General features: G+C 40.0%; 1 protein-coding gene and 1 long non-coding RNA gene across 2 annotated transcripts; both read left to right on the forward strand.

Moving 5' to 3' along the window:
* The first annotated feature begins 306 nt into the window (after nucleotides 1-306).
* Nucleotides 307-929, forward strand: LOC109431419 (uncharacterized). Its single transcript, XR_009998837.1, has 2 exons — nucleotides 307-462; nucleotides 522-929. It is a non-coding gene; the product is annotated as an uncharacterized LOC109431419 (long non-coding RNA).
* Nucleotides 930-1,872: 943 nt separating this feature from the next.
* Nucleotides 1,873-24,604, forward strand: LOC109422326 (chromatin-remodeling complex ATPase chain Iswi). The gene is made up of 3 exons (XM_019697014.3): nucleotides 1,873-2,153; nucleotides 2,234-2,745; nucleotides 22,810-24,604. Exons 1-3 carry the CDS (start codon nucleotides 2,082-2,084, stop codon nucleotides 24,368-24,370), a joined length of 2,145 nt encoding a protein of 714 aa, XP_019552559.3. The 5' UTR covers nucleotides 1,873-2,081; the 3' UTR covers nucleotides 24,371-24,604.
* Nucleotides 24,605-25,589: the final 985 nt, after the last annotated feature.

The raw sequence follows: 25,589 nt of genomic DNA on the forward strand, positions 1-25,589 counted from the left end.
TCCACTAACAACACCCAAATTCCCGTGACACCTAGGCCTGAGAGATCGTAGAGTTGTCTACATTTTTCATAGGTGTCCAAAACTAACCATCCTTTCCCATTCCTCAGCAGTCGCAAGGACGTGGCCAGGACAGTGCTCGACCATTGGAGGATTGCGTCAGTCTTGTCTAAGAGTCAGAGATTAGTCCCAAATCTTTGTGCTTTGGTCCGGACGGGAAGGAGGCAACCCTCATAACAGCGGTCTAGGACTGTACCACCTACGAATTTGTGCGACTCGCTTAATGCTAATGCTAATGCTAATGCTTAGGACTTTTTCAAATGTAACGCTTGTTTATCTCACTCCGCGTTGGAAAACTCACACCGTCAACATCGCGGGAAATCCACGGGGATACCCGACTTCCAATGGCCCCATTGGGATAAACCAGCCTCGAACCGATGGACCGGAACAAATTGGATATCAGAGGTGAGAAAACTTTCTATGGATTTGACAATATTTACCAATATTATACTTTCTGATTTCAGGGTGAAAACGAAACGTCGACTAATCGGAAATTTGGTGCAGACAACAGATGGAGGCGAATCCCCGATCAGTGTATAATGCGATAGAAAAGAAACGCTCTGCACTGTCCTTGGGACATCCGTGTTGGCGTCGTAGTTACTTCCGTGACAACAGTTCATCAGAATAGCCAGCAGTGGACTCCCCAGCGGCAGCTGGATCCAAGACAGGATTTGCTTGCGGCAGTCGTGCATTGTTGTACGGATACCACATGATTTCGTTACCGATCTTGCGGACCGATTCATTCTACAGTCCGTGTGCGGCCATGTCGATACATCGGAGACGCAGCAGTATTCCGGAAGTCGTTTTGCCGTTCTAAGTTTTCATCATAGATACTTATCCTGTTCAATAAAATATACAAGGCTTTTCTGCCATTTTCTATAATAGTAATAATCTACAAATCATTGAGCTACTTTCAAATAACTGTTTCCCTAAGCGATTAATTTTCATGGCGATTTCGAATTGAATACGCATTTTGGTGATTACGAAGAAAATGCTTATTTTGTTGTGAATTGGCAAGATTTTTTTTCGCTTGGGAAAATAGTTATTGAAAAACAGAAAATTCCGAAAAATAATGGTTCCAATTGTGAAAATATAACCACACAGTATAGCATGCTGTTCATTATACTATATTGCACAATACACAAACAGTTTCATTGTGTGTCACAATTTTCTCCTAAATTTATTGTTCAACTGTTCTGCAACAGTTTGGTGCACTTTTATTACTGCAGAAAATGAACTGTATGTCCACAGTATGGCTTACTGTTTTACGAAAATTTTGTTCGAGAAAAATGCCAATTTTTTATTGTAACATAACTTAACCGCCTATTCCCCATATTGTAATTTGCTCGAAAACCATCTATCACACTGTTGAAACCGTTTATGGTAGGGTTGATTTATTGTTACTCTGTATATTATACATACCATACTGTTGAGATACAGTAGGAAATAGTTGTGAACAGTGTGGCAAACAGTACTGGTATGGTTCATGGTTATGCGGGTAGTAATTTTCAAAAGTGCGACGATTGAATATGACGTCATGCGTTCCATTGATGTTGTCCAAATCGTGACGTCATGCTCGTTTGGATACAGATTTTGACAGTTCGTTTGGATACAACGGATTCATCTTAGCGGATCTATGTTTACTCTACTATCTATAACAAACACCATCGTTCTTCTTCTTCTTCTTCATGCAACATCAAATCACTGGATTTTCTTTTCGCCAGACTGTTTATACATATAGTGACTGTAAACTGAAGGCCAAAAAAAACAGAAGTCTCCAAACAGAATATCACACAGCCCTATTATGGTTGCCAGTGGCAACTGCACGAAAATGTTACTGAGAGCAAACGCGCGCGTCGCGGTGCCGGCTTCGGATGCAAAAGCGTGTTCGTGTTCGTTCAGGACCAGGACTAGCCGGTCGTCGTTTTAATTTTGTTCCTAATTCACTGTTCAATTTGTTTTTGGAAAATTGTAATTTTGTTAATTAGTGTACCCATAAATCGTACAGGCAACAGGAAATCACAATGGATGATTCAACTTCCGCCCAGCAACAGGGCTTTTCTTCCGACTCGATGGAATCGACCACGGACCGAAAGGTATAAAGAAAGGGTGGTTTTCGACACGCTAAAGTGTTTTCGCATACGATATTGTTCATATCATTGATGTCCTTTTGCAGCGCCGCCATTCAACGACTCCGAGCGATGTCCTCGAAGTACCTGATTCAAATGTTCAGCCCGCCGTAGGAGGAATGTTCCCTTACATGTCGCGTGCGGAACGTGAGTTTCAAGAAGCCATCTCACGCGATCGACTGCGCCGATTGGAATTTCTCGAGGGACAATTCTCTCAGTTTACCAAGTTTGCCGAACAGCGTAACCTGAAGCGGCCTCAGAAAACGGGACGGGTGGCTGAAGACTCGAACAATAACAACAGCCATGACAAAAAGCGAGGTCGATCTCGAAAGCAAGTGCTATCGCGTTTCGAAATCGACCAGGATGACCAGCAGCTATCGATGCAATTTACCGAATCGCCAGAATTTATCACGGGACAAATGCGCAACTACCAGATCGAAGGGCTGAACTGGCTGATAACGCTTTTCGACAACGGAATCAACGGTATCTTGGCGGACGAGATGGGTCTGGGAAAGACGCTGCAAGCGATTTCGATTATCGGATACCTGAAGCATTACAAGTAAGTGAAGATAGAATAGTATATGTTATTTATGCAACAAGTTGCATAAAGATGATATTTTCAGCACGAGGCATCAATGAGGCTTGCCGAGTTGGATAAATACAAAGAGTGCTGGGAAAGTTATTTTTTGCAACCAGTTGCATACAACATGTTTTGCCATGACAAAAAAATATTCACTGATATTTCCATCAGTACCATCGTGCTTCGTGGTGATGCAATGGGAACGACCCGGTCTCTTCTAGGCACACTAGTTGCCATATCCCATCCTAGAGAACGATCACGCACTACATCATGCTAGACTCGAAATTTCAATCAAGGACTCCTTGACAAGGAATATTTCATAGGAAATCGTAAAATGAATCTCAGGAGGAAATTTTTTTTTCTAACTCTCATTGTTGATTTTTCAAACTAAATATTTCTTCTAATTGAAGAACTTAATAGCGAATAGTTCCTTTTCAGTGTGAAAGGCTTTTCCACTATTTCGTAGCAACAATTTTGAAGAGCGTGAGTTCGGATGATTGAAACTTACGACCATTCAGTTGGTTGTGACCTACTTGTGTATTTCTGATTTCATATTTTTAGCCTACTTACATCTAACAGGTATACGAAAATTTCGAATGGGTAACTAAAAACGGAATGAATGATGAGAATGAGGTGTATGCATCCTAACAAAATAAATGTTCTGGTAAATACAACTAATAATGATTGGAGCCTATAATGAGTTCGCGTCGCAACACTCATATATACGGCGATAGAGCGCTAGTACTACCTAGTACCTACTTATACTAAACGATCGAAAAATCCGATCGTTTAGTAGAAGTAGGTGGTACTAACACTTTTACGTCGTAAGTATTAGAGTTAGAATATGGCGTCCTTGGTAATAATTATAGGAAAAACACTAAGCTACAACTTTGCCGAACACAACTTTTCAATATTAGGCTTCTGAACTGAGTTACGGACAAATGAGTCAAACGATTGCCAGTTGATCGAAAACATCCTTGGAGTTCCTTCCTGGGATTCCTCTCCTCGAGGATTCCTCCTGGAATTCCTCCAGGAATGCCTCCAGGACTTCCTTCTGTGGTTCCTCCAGGACTTCTTTCTGTGGTTCATTTAGGAGTATCTCCTGGGGTTCCTCTAGAGCAAAGATGGTTAGAAGGAAAAAGATGACCGACTCTTATTTTTCCCATACATTCCTCCGGAGACACACTATGCATTCTACACTACCGCCATCTGTTGAGTGAGAAGTGCAAAAAAACATCCTTTATGGCTAGATTTAAGTTAGAGTGTACACTTTTGACGCAATTAAAACACGCTAAAACCGCGTAACACAAAATTGCGTCGGAAAATCTGATTCAACTTTTTTTTTTTTGTAAATATTTTGCTTGTGAAAAATTGTTTAAATGTATCAAAATTATATGGCACGATTCAGTAATTTAAATAACATGTAATTTTCCATGATTTTCGAATCCACATTGGAATCATCACATGTATGGTTGCATCTGTTTTTTTTTTTCAAGATATTTTGAAGAGAATCCAGTCACTGAAATAAACTACAGTGCCAGGAATCTGAAAGCTTCGACATCTGCAATCATGGGCGCCAACTTGTGACGTAGTTAGGAAGCAAAGCTCTCCAAAATTGAATCAAATTATTTCTTTTTTCAGCTAAATGCACTAATTTTCACGTAAATATGCCTAAAATAAATGAACTGTATAGATAATTTCCGAATTTAATTTATGTATTTTGAGAGGTCTTGCACATCTCTCCCCCGCCACTACGTCACAAGTTGGCGCGTATGTATGCAATTCTGATGTAATGTAACATCTTGATTTACACAAAAAGTGATCACATTACTTATGAATTGAAATTGAATTATTTGTGCAAACATATTCGTGTTGTCGAACATTGGAACATCCAAATCAAGCTGCTAAACATTGGTTCACCCATCACTGAATCGATTGATTGAATTAACAATCTATTGGTGATTACAATAATAACCTTGCGCGTGACTGTGTGAAATGTGTGAAAAAAGTTTAGTGTGATTTTGCCTGTGCGTTTGTAGTAAAATTTTTCGAAAAATTCATTAAGAGTGTATTAGTTGAACGTTGGCTCACCAGAGCGGCGCTATTCGTGTCGCCTGTTAGGAGCGGGAGTCGTTCATCTTTTTCCTTCTAACCATCTTTGTCTAGAGGTTAAACCAGTGATTCCTCCCTGAAGTTCCTCCTGAGATTCCACTTGGAGGTCCTGGGATGCCTCCAAGAGTTTCTTCTGGGATTTCTCCAGCAGTTCCGACTGGAAGTCCTCCAGGAGCTTCTTCTGGTATTTCTCTTGGGATTCATCTACGAATTCATTCTCCTGAGATTCCTGCAGGAGTTCCTCCTGGGATTCCTCCAGGAGCTCCTCCTGCAATTCCTCCAGGAGTTCCTCTTGGAATTCCGCCAGGAGTTCCTCCTGCAATTCCTCCAGAAGTTCCTCCTGGAATTCCTTCAGGAGTTCCTCCTGGAATTCCTCCAGGAGTTCCTCCTGGAATTCCTCCAGGAGTTCCTCCTGGAATTCCTCCAGGAGTTCCTTCTGTGGTTCCTCCAGGAGTTTCTCCTGGGGTTTCTCTAGGATTCCTTCCTGAAGCTTCTCCTGAGATTCCTCTTGGAGGTCCTCCTGGGATTTCTCCAAGAATTCCTCCTGAGGTTCCTCCAGGGATTCCTCTAGGAGTTCCTTCTGGGACTCCTACCAGAGTTCCTCTTAGGGCTCCTCCAGGAGTTTCTTCTGGGGTTCCGCCAGAGGTTACACCCGGGATTCGTTCCTGAAGTTCCTTCTGAGATTCCTCTTGGAGGTCTTCCTGGGATTCCTAAGGAGTTTCGACTGGGATTCCGCTAGAAGTTCCTCCAGGAGTTTCTACTGAAATTCTTACAAGATTTCCTGCTGAAAGTCCTCGTGGGGTTCCTCCAGGAGAGTAGTTTGATTCCCATATTTTGGGATGCATTATACCCAAAGCAACTTTCAATGGCCATACATTACGGCTTGACTATGAAAATGATAAAGTTCAATACCATGCCTATAAGATCATGCACTTTTCATATAAATGGGCACTTGTGGCCTCGGAGGGTCATCAGAGCAGCCCTAAGGGTGGTAATTGCACTTCGAGCAACATCCAGTGATCATAATTCGACGTTTATGTAACTTGTAAATGTGTTCACTTTCAACTGAGCATTAGAGTGGGTCATCGTTTATATGGAAAAATGAAAAATTCAATGGTATCCCATCAGATCAAAGCTTTTTTGATCCCATTTCAGGACTCAGTGTGCAAAATTTGGGCACGATCGGTTATGTCTACGTTTTGCGCATTGCGTTTGTAATTTGTATGGGGTTTTACATGGGAAAACACACTTTTTTGCATTTCTCTCATAACAAGCTCAAAGTTTTCTAAAACAATGTAAGCGATAAAGTGAAAACATAGCTTAGGGTGTCCTGAAAAACTTTGTCGAGGACCGCGAAGTGATCTGATGCTTATGAAAAAAGTTATAGCGTTGGCATTGCTTGGCGAAACAGCATAATTTTGTTGCTATTGTTATTCCTTTACATGTTAAAACATAAACACATGCATGCGGTTCGTGAGTTATAACTATTTTGACAAGCATCGGATCGCTTTGCGATCTTCAACAAAGTTTTTCAGAACATTCTAGGCTATCATTTTATAGTATTGGTTAAAGTGAAACATCGAGAAATCCCATTGCAATTTTGCATACAAACTTTGGAGGCACAAATCTGACGAACGAAGCATCGAACCAAGCCGCACTTGTCAATTCTGGCTTAGCTCACTTCCAAAAAGAGGCAGATTTTCCAAACCGAGCGCATTTGTTTACGAATTTTTAAGATTGGTGCTCTTGTAAACGTGAGTAGGGGTCTAAGTCGGCCATTGTGGCAGTCATATTTGTATTCTCTGATGTTTCTCCTTAAGAAGTTTCAGACAAACTTTTTCAACTTATGACAAAAATGCAAAAAAGTTTGTTTTTCCATACAAAATCCCATACAAATTTCAATTGCAATACGCAAAGTGTAGACGCAACCGATCGTGCTCAAATTTTGCACAGATACTCAGAACCCGAAACGAAACCATAAAAGCTTTGATCTGAGAAAACAGTTCCGATGACCCACACTAAGGGTCCGTATAGGTGACTGAGCATTTACTCAGGTTTCGCAATTTTATTCATATGGATTATGATGTTCAAAAAGTAATTGCTCATACTTTTAGTTTTGTCATACCAACCTGAGTAAACGCTCAAGTACAAGGTTTGACGTTTTACCAAAGTAAAAGCATTTGCTCACTTTCTTCATACACTGATAGGCAAAATAAAGTGCCCACTTCATCGTTTATTCAATTTCTCTCATTTAGGGGTAGGCGGGGCATAATGAGCAGCTTAAGCATTTTGCCTCCAAATCCAGTAAATTAAGCGCAATCAATGTGCAATTTTAACGTATAATCCTTATTTGAACCTTTACTGACAAAAGCTAATCGTTGAAATTTCGAATAAAGCGATTATTGTTGCAAAATTTTATGGTTTTTAAAAACGTTTAAAATCATGGGTTGAGTTTTGGGGGTGGGTCATAATGAGCACCCTAGGTGGGGCAGGATGATCAATCCTTGTTTTGTACACAATCAAATGCTAATTGACTATTCTTGTCAATGATAAAGCATGCCGACAACCATCAATGAGAATTTAAGGGAATTATGGGGTTTAATTTGTAGGGAACTGTGGGGTTCCGTGGTGTTTACTATTAGGGCATTTTCAAACAGTGATAATATACAGATACTGATTTTTTCAAGCTAATAAATTGAAAATTAATAACAAAACCTTACTATATGCATCGTAACGGAGAAAACCAAAAGTAAAATTCGTTTGTTTAAGATGTTCACAATTTTCATCATTTTCCCACCTGTTGCTCCTTTTGCCCCACCCTACTATCAACTTTTCAAAGTATATTTTTTAACAAAATAATTATACCATTATTTTGAAAGTGTTACAAATACATTTCATTGACACAGGAAATATCAAGAAAATTGATAGATACCCACTTCATTCTTATTTCGATTCCAAAACCTTATTTTAGGTCAGTTGATTCTTATAATATTTCCCCAGTGCATGACCACTATCCTCATTTTGACTATTTTTTTAAAGCAAACGGCTTTTTTGACAAATGTTTCGTCACCAATTCATTGGATTTGAGATAATTAAGCTATATTCAAGCAATTTGCTTCGAAAATTTTGAAATTTACAGTGAAAATACAAGGTGTTCGTTATGCCCCATCTGCTCATTATGCCCCGCCTACCCCTACTTGGTTCAAAATAAAGTAAACACACTGTAGTTTTTTTATTATCTATTTTTTATATTCTTTTTAAGTTTCACTTATGGAATACCGAAAAAAAGGAGTTTTACTTAAAAGAAAAAAAAAAACAATTTGTGTTGAAAAAAAAAACTGACAAAAAAGTGCCCACTTCATTTAGGCTACAGAAAACATAAATTAAAGTAAAACAAATGCTTTTCAATAATTGATGTGTCCTCCTTTGGCCTTCAGGACCTCCTGCAGGCGCTTCGGCATGCTCTCGATCAGGTTTTTTAGGTGCTGTGGATCTAGCTCTTCCCAGGCGCGCTCCAGGGCTTCAAAATAGCTATTTTTATTGGTAGTTTTGTCAACCCTGGCATCGAGAATCGCCCACAAATTCTCGATGGGATTGAGATCCGGGCTTTGTGGAGGCCATTCTAGCGGTTTGATCCGACAAGACCGGAAGAAAGACTTGGTCTTCTTGGCGGTATGCTTCGGGTCGTTGTCCTGCTGGAATACGAACTTCTCTTCAAGGCCCGTCTGGAGCAGCGAAACCTCCAGATTTTCTCGCAGGATGTTGATGTAGGAATCCGCCGTCATTATCCCGTTGATTTTCACGAGGCTACCCACTCCATTCCACGAAAAACATCCCCACACCATTACATTTCCTCCTCCATGCTTCACCGTGTTTTGGATGTGGCGCTCCTGAAGCTCCTCTCCCGATCTGCACCAAAAACGAACCCGCCGCTTTCGGTTAAACAGCTCGAATTTTGATTCGTCCCTCCAGAGAATCGTTTTCCAGAACTCTAGGGGCTTATCAGCATGCTCCTTAGCAAACTTAAGCCGTTTGGCTTTGTTTGCCTTGCTGATAAATGGGCGCTTCCGGGCAAGTTTGCTATTCAACCCCTGTGCTACAAGGCGGCGACGAACAGTTCCACCGGAAACTGATAACTGAAGGCAGGGCCGGATTTAAGGGGGGGGGGGGGGGGGGGCAGGTGGGCCATGGCCCCGGGCCCCCACATTTTAGGGGCCCGCACAAAATCTAACTTCAAGTGGCACCGAAAAAAAGTAGTGGTAGAAACATCTTGATTTAATTTTCATCACAAGTACTTCTACTCTCAAGATGTATGTGAAATATTGTGCTTCAAATTAGAAAGAAGCATATATCTGTTTTTTTTTTAATTTCAAACTTCCTCTGAAAGTTGTTAAGATTTTTATGGTTTGAATTGATCACTCTTGTGAATTGCACAAGTTAATTCACCGGAAATCTTCACCTGTATCTTGATGAAATGTTAAACTCTATGGAATAGAGAGTTGAAAAGTTTCTGCTGAAAATTCGTGTTTATTTCTGTCGAAAATTATTGGTGTTATATTTAAACATTTTCTACATAGTTCTTTGAAGATTTGCAGTTGTTTCTATCAGAATAAAGAAAAGCTTTTAGAATTGTAGAGTTAGATTTCGCTCACCAAATTTATAAATTATTCAAATAGAATCCCAGAATTGTTGAAACATTTCTTTGTAGGAACAAGCAAGAATTTTAGGCAGCTTTTTTTTTGCAAAAGATCTGGTCCGATTTTCTTTAATATGATTAAATTCATGACGAATTTTTCTTCCTGGCTCGAATGTGTAATTTAAGGCGAACTCTTAACAAATCTATAGGTTCCATATGAAAATTGCTGTAGATATTTGTGGAGAACTTTTTGAAAGATTCTGAAATATTTGAAGTTATGCAAAAAAAATTGTTTAGATTGGCTAAAAATTCGTCCGCCAGAGATACTTACGAAATTTAACTTATAATTCTATTAACCCACGAGCGATCGCGCTGTTTTATTTTGTACAACACGTTGAAAAAATCTCGCTTTTTGTACTCAGCATTAGCGTGGTGCTGACGCAGGTAGTCAACCGCGCGAGTTACGAAAGGTTAAAAAAACAGAAATTCCATCAGGAACTCATTATGGATTTCCGATGAAATTTCTTCAGCATCTTTTAGTAAAATTTCCGCTAAAAATACCACTATGGATTTTTTACCTCTTGAAGTTTCACAAAGAGTTCTTAACAGTTATTTTGCGCGATCACCAGAAACTCCTCTCAAAGCCACGTTATAAATGTTTATGCTTTAGTTTCACAAAAAAAGAAACCTGGTAATTGTAATGTCGGAAAGTGGTCTTCGGATGCATCACAAGAGAGACGTGTACACGCGGCGTTGGTCTGAATAGAACTGAGCATATTTATTTGTGTATTGTTTACCTACGCATGAGTGACAGCATGCACTCTAAGATGTATTCACTCAAGATATTATTATTTGTAGTAGTGTGGACACTACATTCCTCCTTTTCTTTACAGTATTTTTTTATTTCATGACTTAAGACTAATGTACTTCACGAACAAACACATTTCTAATGATGTTGTGTCTCTCATTTTGTTTTTCTGCATTCAAACCCCTGGAAATAATTTCACACTGTCAGTTGAGGTGTTTCATGCTTCTCCGTATTCCTGTTATGCAGCTTTCATCCCCTCATTCTTCAAATATATTTTGACTTTGTGTCGTTACTGTCTCCTCCTTATCATTTAGGTCTTTTATAACATTTTTAACTTGTCGCGTTATGTTAGTTTCTTCGGCTTCATTAAATAGTTTTTTACGGGTAGAAAACAGCTGATTGTCTCTACTCACCATCATTCTTCGTACAACAAAAAAAAAATCCCGTCTAGATCTCCTTTGGTCTAGCACATCTAACGTCTGAATATACGCTATCTGTGGTGAAATGGCCTCCCAACAAACATTTTTTGCTGTACAAGAGTGGAACAAACGAGTCTCAAACAAACTTTAGCTTAAGAAACTGTTGTTCAACTAGTTCTGTTTCTTGGTCTAGGTCTGCTATGTATGTTGTCTAATATAGTGTTTATGAATCGATGCCTTTTTACAATTCCAAAACTACCCTTGAAATCTTACCTTTCTTACAATTTTGAATAACTAAAATATTAACGCACACTGAAACAGCAAAACAACTAGCTACCTATTGTAGTGTCTACCTAATGGTTGTGCGCATAGGATATCTACCTACATGAAATACTATTCATAACAATACCTAAATGTCTAGGTATCATTCATTATGTCTACCTAAGGTAGTATAAATACGGGTGGTCATTGGACCACACAGCAGAGACTGCACAATAGTACGGGACACGCTTGTATGGAAAAAATAAATCCTCGCTCCAGTCGACTTTTTCGATTCCATTTAGGTCCCATATGAACTGTACAAAATTTCAGCGCAATCGGTGAAACTATAATTTAGCGCAAGCGGTTCAAAGTTTTCATAGGATTTACTATGGGAAAAGTTACACTTTCAAACAAAAAATCCCAGAGGTCGCCCTTTGTCTCCTTAATTCAAATCGATCAATGCTTCTTGTAGGAAAATCATTTATGAAACTTTCCTTCGAAGACCGCAAAACAATTGGATGCTTGTGGAAAAAGTTATTGATTTATTACCAATTAGTGATCCAACGAACGGCTTTTGTTTTTATTTTATCAGCAGCACTGCTGCCGCCGTTGTTGCATGGGGTGGCGGGAGGCATCACCACCCCCAGAAACAGCAACAACCAAGGCAGCAGCTACAGTGCTGCTAATAAAACAAAACAAAAAGCCGTTCGTTGGATCACTAATTGGTAATAAATCAATAACTTTTTCCACAACCATCCAATTGTTTTGCGGTCTTCGAAGGAAAGTTTCATAAATGATTTTCCTACAAGAAGCATTGATCGATTTGAATTAAGGAGACAAAGGGCGACCTCTGGGATTTTTTGTTTGAAAGTGTAACTTTTCCCATAGTAAATCCTATGAAAACTTTAAACCGCTTGCGCTAAATTATAGTTTCACCGATTGCGCTGAAATTTTGTACAGTTCATATGGGACCTAAATGGAATCGAAAAAGTCGACTGGAGCGAGAATTTGATGGGTGTCCCATACTACTGCACAAGCCTTGGACTTGTCAACATCTTTATTATTCTTCTTTTGAAGGATAATAAAGATGTTGACTATCATTTCAAAAAGGCAAAAAATAAAATCTATCAAGGCCTTAGATAACATTTTCACTTTCTTTTTATCAAATGCCCAAGAAATAGTTGATGAGAAAGCACGGATTTTCTAATTCTTCAAATTCTTCAATTTCTATTACTTTATCCATACAAACTGTTTAGCAATTTTGTTCGAATTGATTGCCAACTCCTTTTTTTAATTGACAATATAACTAATATTTAAAATCACCATCACGAATAGTTGTTCTAACTTTCGGTATGTCTAAATTTCTATTGAACCTTCCGGATCCCAAACCATTTACAGAAGAACTGCAACTCGACTCTGAAGAACTTAGTCCTTGGTGAATTTCCATTCAATCTGGTATCCTCCATAACAATGAACACTTCGAGTGATGGGGAATGCTTGACCGCTTCGTGTCAACAACCTTAGTTGGCTAGCTGTGATAGGTTAGAAAATAGACAGAATATGCTCGGATACCATTGCTCCGACGAAATCAGCACGATCAATTGGATGTTACTTTCGAATTACTACACTCCGTCAATGTTAACACCAACGTATAGCCCTTGCATTGCTTTGCTTCTGTGCCCTATCGATACTCATCAATGCATATCAATAAACTCCACTCTACGTTATATCTTTATGTCTACCCTGGATATAACTCATTGCCAATAGGAGACAATCAGTGAAGTACTAGATTGAAAGTAGTGAGCTGGATTTTTGTATGGCGAGATGATCAATTCTCCATTTCTACGATCAAATGGTACAAACAGCGTAGGTTATATGATTTATTGGCTAATTTGATGCTATTTGATCAAAAGTTTGAATAACTGTATTGTTGTATTATTTTTTTCCTGCAACTTCAACAACACAGTTACCCAAACTTTTGCTCAAACATCATCAAATTAGGCACGTAATCATATAACCCACGCTGTTTGCATCATTTTATTGCAGAAACGGAGAATTGATCATCTCACCATACAAAAATCCAGCTCACTACTTTCAATCTAGTACTTCACTGATTGTCTCCTATTCTATGATTTTTATTTTTATTTATGTGAAAGAGCCATTCGACACACATGATAAAGAAATATTTCCAAGTAAATATGTGAAGTTCCAAATGAGACTGAATGTCAATTATAGTATATGCAGTATGTACATTTCTGTTTGAGCATATAGAAAGTTCAATTCATATTTACACACTTTTATTCCAAACGATTTTCTGACTATTACAAAGCATTAACAGGAATCACGGCAGCACTAAAATTATTCGCTATTGATTTATGTTCTAATACTCTATTTAAATACACTCCTTCTGGAAGAAAAGATCCAGATATCCTCCTTCTTATACTTAAAGAGTCCCTCACCTTTTAGATGCAAACTTCTTCGAAGCAAAGCGAAACAATCGTGAAAGTCTCGGTCACTTTCTCTTTTTTAACCTATTTGCTTATTTGATAGACTCGAACCACACCTAAGCATAATAGAGCCGAAACACTGGACGAAAAATAGTTACTAATAATACTTGTTGTTCTTACGATACCAGTGGATTTTTTTCTCGATCGCAACTCCATCGAGCCAGACGCTGCGAACTGCCTCCATCGTTAACACGCATGATACTTGCTGTTATTTGGTGTTGGTGGTGCTTCTATAATCTCCGATAGTTTGGCGAAGTTTTCCCGAAAATGTTCGAAACCAAATTGTTCTGCCGCTAGATTAATTTGCCTCATGCGCTCCTCTTCTAATTCATCGACGTTCTCTTTAGTGGGTATTTCCTTTTTCTCTGTTACCAATGGCGTTTCGGCTCCAAGATGTCTTCCTCTACAAATTCAATTATTTCTTCGTCGATAGTTTCCGCTCAGCTATGTAGCGCTGATACTCCTCTTCCACAATACCGAAACTGCTGTTTTTCTATCTCGTCCTTGCTTCTCCGCCAGTTTTAAAATTGGGCAGGTATTCCTACGGTGACCTTCCGACCGGCAAACAAAACATTTTTCTTGTAGCCTCTCATATATGGTAGATCCTCGCCCAAGTCCTCGCTTTCCATTTACCGAGCGCCAAAACTGCAGGGATATCAGTGTTGATTTCCATGTATATCCCTCTGATACCGGTATGGAGGTTGACGCTGAAAGCTAGTCCAGCAGGGAATTTCTTTTGCAGCATCCGATGAATGTATCGGTGTTGTCCAAGCGCCACAGGCAAATCCTTGTCATCAATCTCCGGAGGTTGATATCCCTCACACGCACGTATTGAACGTTGATTTCAGCAACCTGCATACGTAGCTCCACCGAAGTACCATCGGCGAACAAGGGATTTCTTCTTCACATTTCACCATTCCATGAAATACCCCGTAGACTCATACCTCCAAAATATCACTTTTGGTGAAAGTTTTCTTTGATTGTAAGAAACCATTTTTTGATGTGAAAGATTTTATTTGTGAAATCTCTTCCTTCTACGATATTTTTAACTAAACTGAAATGACCTACAATTTATAAGGCTTATTATTTCTACTCTGAGCATCAACGTCTGAGTTCTAGACCAAAACCATCTTTAACACCATCTGCTCTGAAACTGAAAAGCCGACCATGCCGAGTTCTCTCATTCTAAGGTCAGGTGGCCAGGTCCTCCATGTTGGCGTTCAACATTCAAACTAAGCCAATTCTTCACATTGTCTGAAGGGATTTTCTTGACATTTTTGACCGAGCATGTGCTTTCAAAATCAATACAACTCAAAGACTTAGTTTCACCAATAACTTCTCTTATTACTTCAATAAACGAGATAATATTATTGATTCTCCCCTCTACCTAAAAATCATTTGTGGACGCAACTAAAGACTAATTTACAATCCTTTTTAAGCAATCCCCAGGAAATTCAGAACACTACTTCGTATCCTTCGTTTCACTTTGAATGACTCACTTTCATGTTTATTTAATATAACTTTACTCCGCGAATTTGCACGGCTGTTTATTTTAACCAAACTACTCATTAGGGGGATTCCCTTAACAACGCAAACTGATTAAACTGATTAAACGTGGCGATCACCAAGGCAATCTTTGATTATTTCATTCGCAAAATCATGAAACATTTCAAATAAGCAGAAAATCATGGCTTACGCAGCAATTAAATCTGTTTAGTGAGTACCCCTATTATTTTACTCCCCTCATTCCTAAGTTAACTTGACTTCACGATTACTACATTCCACTGCTTATGTACAATGCTCTTACAACCCTACTCCGAATTCCAACCCATTCAATTATAAGTCACTCTATTGAAATTCAATGATTTCCAAATTCACAAAAGCGCACACATACCCAGTCATCACCAAGCTAACAACTTTTCAATAACGCAAACGCTGTCCAACTTTACAGTAGTATGTTCTGATTTGTACCTCAATTCACACGGCACTTCTCTATAAATAAATCAAATGTAATTCTTCTTCTAACAGATATTTTTTTAGCATAACCCTTGAAGCAAGATATTAAATTTCATTCTTAATTATAATCAAGAAACATGATTTTTACTTACAGTTGGTCGTTTATTCAACACTTCGTCTGGTTATCTAAATAACTAAATTTTCTATGCGGTGTCCGTAGCAGACGACTAAGACCGGTCACGGTCTGCCTCGCACACAACTAACTTTTGACATCTCTCCACAACTATAAAATTGCACCGACCCAGATACGGCGGAGTATATGCTTTGGAGTGGTAAATTAGCTCTAAAACATCCATTCCAGTAACTGTCAATGCAAACCAAGGAGGAGCTGGATGCCTCCGCCTCTCTATACACACAAACAATCGCCATTCAAGTAGGCACGTTAGCATACCCACATCTTTGAAATCAAACACAATATTCACAGGGCCCATATAGCCGAGGCGGTAAACGCACGGGTATTCAGCATGACCATGCTGAGGGTGACGGGTTCGATTCCCGCTCGGTCCAGGATCTTTTCGTAAAGGAAATTTCCTTGACTTCCTTGGGCATAGAGTATCTTCGTGCCTGCCACACGATATACGCATGCAAAATGGTCATTGGCAGAGGAAGCTCTCAGTTAATAACTGTGGAAGTGCTCATAGAACACTAAGCTGAGAAGCAGGCTTTGTCCCAGTGAGGACGTTACGCCAAGAAGAGGAGAGGAGGACAATATTCTTTCATCCTTTTCCGCCCCTATAAATTACACAGCGAACATGACACAAATAATTATCATCATCACCATCAGCAGTAGCAACCGGACACAGCATCGCGGACACCAACACTTCGACTCCAGCCGAGGGTAACAAACAATCAGTGCACCATCGCTCACACATTACTTCCACGTCCTTTCTGATCATGCGACCTACACCTCTTACGTTATGACTGTTCACATGTCCTCTCCTCTGCGCTCTGCCACAAAAACTACCAGTTTCACAAAATCCGTAAATATGTTTTCTTCCCCGTTCTATTGCTGATCTAGAGAAAACAAAAAAAAAACGACCTCCTATCTGCAGCCGCTGTTTTATGTGAACAGTACACTTTTTCCTATCGACCGCTTGCATTCATTCGTCCGTTCCTCGACTTTTTTTATTGTAACGCGATTTTAATAAACTACTAGGTACGATTCCATCACAAACTCAAAAATAGTTTCATCCTCGAAGCCAAATGTAATGTCGGAAAGTGGTCTTCGGATGCATCACAAGAGAGACGTGTACACGCGGCGTTGGTCTGAATACCCGAATAAAAAATACAGTAGAAAAACCGAACGTTGTATTGTAACAGTACTATTTAGAACCATATTTTTACAATAGACACCACTGTAAAAATAAAAAATACAAAAACAATAAGATGTAATGTAGACACCTATACCGTGAATTGTAAATAAGATTTTTACAATATATTATACAGGTTGTTAAGTATCGTAACAATATAAAAAAATATTTTTCTCCATATATATTTTTTTGCAAAACCATACATTTTATTGTTAATGAATTGTTCAAAATACTGATACGTGGGTTTAAATATACCGTACATTGTATGGTACATGAATGGTTTCAAACAATAAAATGTACCGTAAATAAATTGTTTTTAATTGTAATTTTACTACTGGTTATACATTTAATCAAATGGTTTTGGAATGGTTTTCTTTTGTTATGTTGTATTGTTTAACATTACATAAACCATATATTGTTATATTATCTTGTCATTTTCCTCCTGTTAATGGCACCTTAGGCTTACTAGATTTATAAGAATGCGCTTTGGAAATTCTCCAGTGCATTTTCGATAACCCTTCATATATAGGATCACCCACGTCTAAGTCTGAGTAGTCTCTGATTGCATTAACAGTTGAAGCTTAGGCTCCCATGTCCCACCAGCCAGATAACTGGGTTTTGCAAACTAAGCATTATTTGTGGCAGCACTTTGAGCGGCATGATGGAACTATGCCGAGCGCGCTAAGTGTTATTAAACCACTAATGTAGTTGCATGAAGTGGGTGACGAGGTACATAAGTATCATTACAGCGTGCTTAACCGTTATTGCAATATTGAGGCACCAGTTTGACTAAAGTTTGAAATACATAACAACTCATGAGAAAACTGTCAAGTTCGATTCAAATATAAGTTAGGTTAAAAAGCGAACCCGCAGACGAACCTATATTAGAAGTCATTTCAGTGTTCAGTCCAGTCCAGTCTTATTGGAGATCACATTCATTTACACCTTTTCGTCGATATTCGGCTGCCTTTGTCTCCGACATTCGCAACACAAGCAATCAAACTACCGTACGAAACAAAAATGTCAAACGAATGCACTTGACCACGATTGCGTCTTCGGGAGACGGTTCGGCTTTTGTTACTCCTGTCTTCTTCCACAATGAGCGCTGTGATGGCCATATGTGTGTTGTATTCAATTCAACAAACAAGAATAAACTAATATTAATATTCATAATCGAAATTGGCTAAAATCCACGCGAAAAGCTAGAATTAGACAAATGTCATCGTGTCAGACGACATTAATTTGGCCCTTTTCTTTGTTTATTGATCTTCGTCCTACCGCTCGTGTTGTGTGTAAGAGGTAACGGTAGCGCATGAATGTAACAGAGCAAGCTGACACCCGATTGCGGCATCGAAGTGAAGGTGTTAAAGATGGCTCTACGTCAAAGATAAAGTTTGTCAATCGCATTTAATTCGATTGTGGTCGAAGGCAAGTGAGAGAAGACGAGAAAACTCCCCTAAATGCAAATACCGAAAGAATAGTGTTGAACTCATCCACTGATTTACGGTAATCTGACCTGCATTTTTCCGGGTTGGCCTACATTAGTATTTCTCTCATCGCACCCTACATACCTACCCCGCCATATCTCTTGGAACCTTGCTTGGACCTGCAGTTCTTAGGACATCTGGTTTACCGCTGATTTAAACATGTTATTGACTTTAAATTGATGTTTCAACTTATTCACTTTTTTCTCTTTCCTTTCCTTTGCATCAAAAAAAGTCACAAACATCAACAAAACAAAGCACGGAAAAAATCTTAAACTGAATTAATAATTAAAAATTCACGGAAAAATAATGTTTCGGAAAAGTAAGAAAAGAACAGTAATGATATATTGTTACATAAAAATCCAATGTAAATGTATAGTATAGCGAACCATTTCATTACAATACACTTTATTGTAGCTGGTACACTGTATGGTGCAGGAATGGTTTTCACCAAACACCCTATGGTCAGTTTTTATCCGGGTAGAACTGAGCATATTTATTTGTGTATTGTTTACCTACGCATGAGTGACAGCATGCACTCTAAGATGTATTCACTCAAGATATTAGGGGGATTCACTTAACCGCTTAAACCGCTTATTGAAGTTTATTCTGATTAAACGTCGCGATCACCAAGGCAATCTTTGATTATTTCATGCGCAAAATCATGAAACATTTCAAATAAGCAGAATATCATGGCTTACGCAGCATTTTAATCTGTTTAGTGAGTCCCCCTATTATTATTTGTAGTAGTGTGGACACTACAGTAATCAGTTAGCAACTCTATTGATTTTATCAATGATTCCGCAAGAAATACTATTTGGAGCTTTTGCAATAAGCAATAAGCAAAGATAGCGCTATAAATTTTATTTGAAATTTATCGAAAATCTCCTATAAAATCTATTTTTAAATTTCTTAAAGGACTTTCTCATGAATTCCGACTTGATCAATGGATTCTAATATTATGAACACTCTCGGATAAAGCGTTTTTTACTTGATTAAATTTCTTTTATAATCGTCTTCAGACTAGATTTTCATATCTGAATCTCTGTTATGCTTAGATTATAGTGGATGCCTTTTTTCTAGTTACGCTAATTAATCTAGAATAGTTTCTTCAATAACAACCTTATTTTTTGAAAGAATTAATCATTTTTTCTGGATTTTTCTACAGTGAAAAAAAATATCCTCTTAAAAAAGGGCCCCCACATTTGTAAATCCGGCTCTGACTGAAGGGTTTCCTGAATCTCGCGGACAGTTACCTTCGGATTCTTCTTGACTTCGCGCATGATCTTGGTGTTTTAAGCTTCAGAAGAATTTTGCCAACCGCTGCCTTACTGATACTGTACTTCCTAGCGAAAGCCCGGTGCGATTCACCGTTTTGCACATCACGAACTACCAGTTTTCGGATACACAACGGAATTGCTTTCGAAACCACTACGTTCTCCTTTATTTTCAACCTTCTTCTTTTTTCTGATCGGTGGTGCTGTTCTTTTGTGCACCACCTTTCTAATGGACCAGCATCTGTGGCTATATGTCCAACCTATTTCTGTTTATACTCCCAGTGGAGTTTACAATGTTTTTCTTAGTTCTGTTTTATCGACTCCAGTGGAGTTTACATATTTTTCAATTCTGTTTTATCGGATTATTATTTTTCAATTTGACAGTTTATTGTCCGTAGACTTCCTATTCTTTTTACGTCCGTAGACGGTTTCCCTTAATACTAAAGGGTGGAAGGGGTGGGAATCAAACCCATGACCATCTGATTATCAGTCAGACGTGTAGACAACTACTCTACGGCCCCCTCTTTTTTTCAACCTAATCAAACGCGATCACGTAAACAAATGCACCAGGTCAAGCCGTTTGCTTCAAAACATGTCAAAATATCAAAACATAAACAATCGAGGGGTCTTCCAATGGAAACTTATCGAAAATATATCGATTTTTGAAGTGGGTACTTTTTTTTGTCACTGTTTTTTTTTCAACACAAATTGATTTTTTTTCTTCAAGTAAAACTCCTTTTTTTTAGTATTCCATAAGTGAAACTTAAAAAGAATATAAAAAATAAGATAATAAAAAAACTACAGTGTTTTTACTTTAATTTGAACCAAGTAAATGAGAGAAATTGAAAAAACTAAAAGGTGGGCACTTTATTTTTCCTATCAGTGTATAACTTATTAAGCTTGCCTCACAATATACAAATTCATGCTATGACAGGCCCTTCAATGGACTATGGAAGTGCTTAAAGAACACTAAGTTTAAGGGAGACAGGCCAAGTTCCATCGGAAACGTCGAACCATAAAGAAGAAGAAGACGAAAATGGCGTCAAGAAGAAAGTTTGTGCAAGTTCTGCTTGCTGATTCAGTGTTTCCTCGAGCTGGATGCTGATGTGGAAGGTGAGTGTTGTGGCTGTAAGAAGACCTATTGCGTAACATTCTCGAGGGAATCGTGTGTGGCCAAGGACAATTCAACGGGAGAAGCTTGTGCCACGGACCGCGAGAAGGACGGCTTCTTCCAACTGAACCAGGTTGGTCAAACGAGTGCGTGTGTGGCACGTCCAGCCACCAGTCTGGAGACTTGGCATCGGCGACTGGGGCATCTTAATGTGGACAGCGTGAGGCGATTACCTGGTATAGTGGTCGGCATGGACATCTCAAGCGGGACTATGTCACCCTGTGTCCCTTGCATCGAGGCGAATCATCAGAGATTGCCGTTCAAATCCGGCGGCACGTGTTTCACAGCACTGCTCTCCCGGCACACTCGAAGGAAGTAGCTATTGGACTGCAACAAGCAACTGAGCAGTGACTGACACGCTGCAGGAAGCGCTAAGCCGACTGGGACCGATGGATTGAAGCAATGGAGGCAGAATTCGATGCGTTGAACGCGAACGAGATGTGGTGAATCTTCCGAAGGGACGGAAGGCTCTGAAGAACAAGTGGGTCTTCAAGGTCAAAACCAATCCGGACGATATTATTGAACGTTACAAGGCAAGACTTGTGATAGAAGGTTTCTCGCAAGTGAAAGCAGTGGACTCCCGTCGTCCGCTACGCCACTATTCGACTCCTTGCACTGGCTGCGCAACTAAATTTCTTTGTGCACAAGATGGATGCTGTGACAACGTTCTTCCAAGGCGATCTGGACGATGAGGAGATATACATGGAGCAGCCGGGAGCGCTCGAAGTACGACACGTGCGTGTATTACAAGATGGAAAGATCATCAGTTGTGCGACGAATTCCGGATGAAGGACCTAGGCCAAGCCAAGCCGATTCTGGGTCTGTGTGTCACCAGGACCATCGACACTATTTCCATCGACCAGTAGCGATACATATTAGAGGAATTGCTCTAGAAATTCAATATGGTGGATTGCAATCCATTATCGATTCCGCTTGACGCGAAGTAGCGACGTCTGAAGATGATGAGACCTCGAAATGAAGGGGATCGTGAAAGGATGAAAGAAATTCCATTTTGCGAGGTGATTGGAGCTCTTCAGTTCATCGCACAGTGCATGAGGCCAGACATCACGCGGTAAGCGTGGTAAGTTCGTTCTCAGTGATCCGGGTCGTCCACACTTAACAGCGGCCAAGACAATTTAGCGATACCTCAAGGGGACCAAGCAGTGCAAGCTGACCCACAGGAGAAATGCGGATCCGGCGTTTTCTGGATACAGCGATGTGGCGCAGTGGTCTATGATCATCAAGTGCGACAACTAAGAGCTGAAAATGCCTGGCTGAGAAGGAGATGGGCTACTCGGCGAGGACGAAGCATATCGACGTGCGAAACCACTTTGTTCGAGAGCAAGTGGAGGCGAAGTCGATCAAGCTGGAACACGTGGCTTCCAATCTTCAAACGGTAGATATCTTGACCAAGGCGTTACCTGGACCCAAGCTTCAAGAAGACAGGAAGTTGTTAGGTTTAATACAAATGCAAATTTTTGAGCGGGCATGTTAACATAGTAAGCATTGAATTTGTTCCCTCAATGTACCAGTTGCCGCTCGTGCTCCAATAGCCACTCACCGTTATGAAACTGATGTTCATTGGCATAAATATGCGCAATCCTCCCCGTTTAAATGTAATTCGACACGCATATTTTGAATATCCGTGATATATATTTTTGCAGTTGAACTTCATTTCTACGCTCGTGAGCGGCTATTGGAACACGAGCGGCTTCTGGTACATTGAGGGTAGGTATCCCCTCAATAAATTATTCTTTGTTAGGGCCGATTTCTTCACCCTGGCTTAGGCGTTAAGCCAGGTTTAACTGTATGGGTAAGCCTGGCTTACGCGTTAAGCCGAGGTGAAGAAATCGGCCCTTAGTCTTTGTCAAAACCTGATTAGATGCTTTTTCATTCTATCAACATGTACATTAGGTGGTGATAGATTAAGCTGGGCGATGAATTTCTACAATTATAATACAACAATGTGGATCTAAGCCACAATAAGTTTTACCAATTTTTTTTCAGAAATTTCAATGATATTTGATTTTTTTTTTTCACAGGAAAATCACTGGACCGCACGTCGTAATCGTTCCGCTATCGACGATCGATAACTGGCAACGCGAATTCAAACGCTTTCTACCTGATGTTCGCGTTCTACGAGGACACTGCCGGGGAGATAAACGAGAGCTACATCAAGCTCTAACGGCAACGCATCGTTCATGGGACGTCGTGATAACCGCATATCATTTCTTCGTCTCGGAACATGGCTACTTCAAGCGGTTGAACTACCAGTACGTAGTGTTGGACGAAGCACAGCGATGCAAAAATGAGGACACGCGACTGTCTAAAGTGCTCCGCCAGACGACCTACCGTAACTTGCTGTTCATGACCGGAACACCGATCAACAACAATTTGCACGAGCTGTGGGCTTTGTTGAATATGTTGTTACCAGATTATTTCAAAAATTCGGAAGACTTCGATGAGTGGTTTAAGGTGGAAGACTGCATCGACCCAAACCACGAAAGAGCCGTGAGGCTAAAAAACATCCTGCAGCCGATCATGCTGCGACGCATCAAAGCCGACGTCGAGGTGGACATTCCGCCCAAGATTAAGACTACGCTTTTCATTCCGCCAACACGGCAGATGAATTACTGGTCCAAGAAAGTGCTGTGTAAGGACGTTAAACTCTTGAAAGGAAATGGCACTTTTATGAAATTCAGCATGAGGAATGTGTTTCCATATCTGCGTCAGGTAACTCTGCATCCCTATCTGATTCCGGAGGAATCGGAAGGAATGGTCTACGTTAGCCAAGACGCAGTGGACTGCGCGTCCCGAATGATCGTGTTGGATAAATTGTTGAGCAAACTCCATCAGCGTGGAGCCCGTGTCTTGCTGTTCACGCAGTTTGTCATTATGTTGGACGTGCTTGAGGACTACATGGAATGGAAAGGCTACAAGTACAAAAGGATGCAGGGTACCACCCAGCAGGAAGATCGGCAGCCTATGATCGATGAGTTCAACGCGCCCGGATCGGACACTTTTATTTTCATGATCACTACTCGAACCGGTGGCATCGGAATCAACCTGCAATCGGCCGATACGGTTATTTTCTACGATCTCGACTGGAATCCACAGGCGGACTTCCAGGCCGAGGACCGCGCTCATCGAATCGGACAGACCAAGCAGGTGCACGTCATCCGCTTCACCGTGGTTGGAACCGTGGACGAGTATGTGCATACTTGTTCAAATCGTAAACAAGCCCTGGACAAGGCCATCGTGCGGAAAAGCCTGGGAGATGCCGTCGAGTTCGCTGCCATCGATCATCACCGGAAGAATCTGGAGAACGTTAACTGTATTGACGAGTCGGCGGTCGACGGACCGCTCAGCGAAATGTTTGCCGAAATCGATCGTGGCGAGAGGAATGCCAGGGACAACACGCTGTTGAAAAGCATTCGCTTCAAATCCAAGTCAACGCGGTCGCCATCGGAGGAACGGGAACTCGAAAGCATCAAGCCGGCTTCGTCGGAGTTCGTGCCGCAGTTTGACCTACCTCGGCTAAGACCACGCAAGAAAATGCGTTATTATGGGAAGCACCAAGATATTGACCTCAGTCAGGACTGAAGCGAATCGTGTGCCATAAAATGGCCAAATTTACTTTACTTTCCAGTATTTGTATTAAGTTTTACTCATTCCAGTTACCATTGCCAGAAAAGAACTCTAAGTTCACATTGAGGCTTACCACATCACATTCTCATGTATTGACTTTACTATTTGTGTTTTTTGTTTTGTTATATATCTTCCGTACCTGATGAAAGAAACTTGAATTTCAATAAAGACTAAGTGACCTGCCAAACACATCCGGTGTTTTAGTTTGTTCAATATTTTAACCCCTCTAAGCTAGGGGCACCGAGTTCAGCGAGCCTGTCGGGTCATATTCACACCAACATCCTGCTAGGCTTTCGGGTGTTTTAGTTCATTTGTTACTTCAAGTTATTATCGTAACCGGTGTCAAATTTATCAGCAGAGTGAAATTGGTAATACGACTGTGCTGACGTATACTCGTTCGTATGTAATAATTGCATCTTTACCTAATTTTTCTGAATTGGTATTTTGTATTTTAATAGCAGCGGGAACTTTTAGCAATACCTACAAATGATGATCCAAATAGGACGCAATAAGTGAAGTACTAGATTGAAAGTAGGGGGCTGGATTTTTGTATGGTGAGATGATCAATTCTCCATTTCTGCAATGAAATTATGCAAACAGCGTGGGCATTATGATTTCTTGCCTAATTTGATGCTGTTTGAGCAAAGCTTTGGGTAACTGTAACTGTGTTGCTTAAGCTGCTAGTACACAAGGTCAAATATTTGTCCAAAAAGAAACCAATGCTCAAACATCTTGTTTGACTCGATCGAATTTTCATTAGTGTCAAACTGATGTTGTTTCTTGATTTCTTTCCTTGTCAAATATTTGACCCTGTGTACTACTGGCCTTAATTTGCAAGAAATAAATAATACAACACCACGGCTACCCAAACTTTTGCTCAAACAGCATCAAATTAGGCAAGGAATTATGATACCCACGCTGTTTGCACCGTTTCACTGCGGAAATGGAGAATTGATCATCTCTCCATACAAAAATCCAGCTTGCTACTTTCAATCTAGTAAATCACTGACTGCGTCCTTGTTTAAGGCTAAACAACGTTATGATTCGGCACTATCTCAGATCACTGTCCGTCCTAAAATAAAGTGACCAGATATATTTCGCACTAATGCGGGACAAGCTTTATATAACTCAAACTTATACGAGTTTTTCAACTAGAACCAATATTGCAGCCCAT

Source organism: Aedes albopictus, chromosome 3, assembly GCF_035046485.1.
Source record: "Aedes albopictus strain Foshan chromosome 3, AalbF5, whole genome shotgun sequence".
NCBI lineage: Eukaryota > Metazoa > Arthropoda > Insecta > Diptera > Culicidae > Aedes > Aedes albopictus.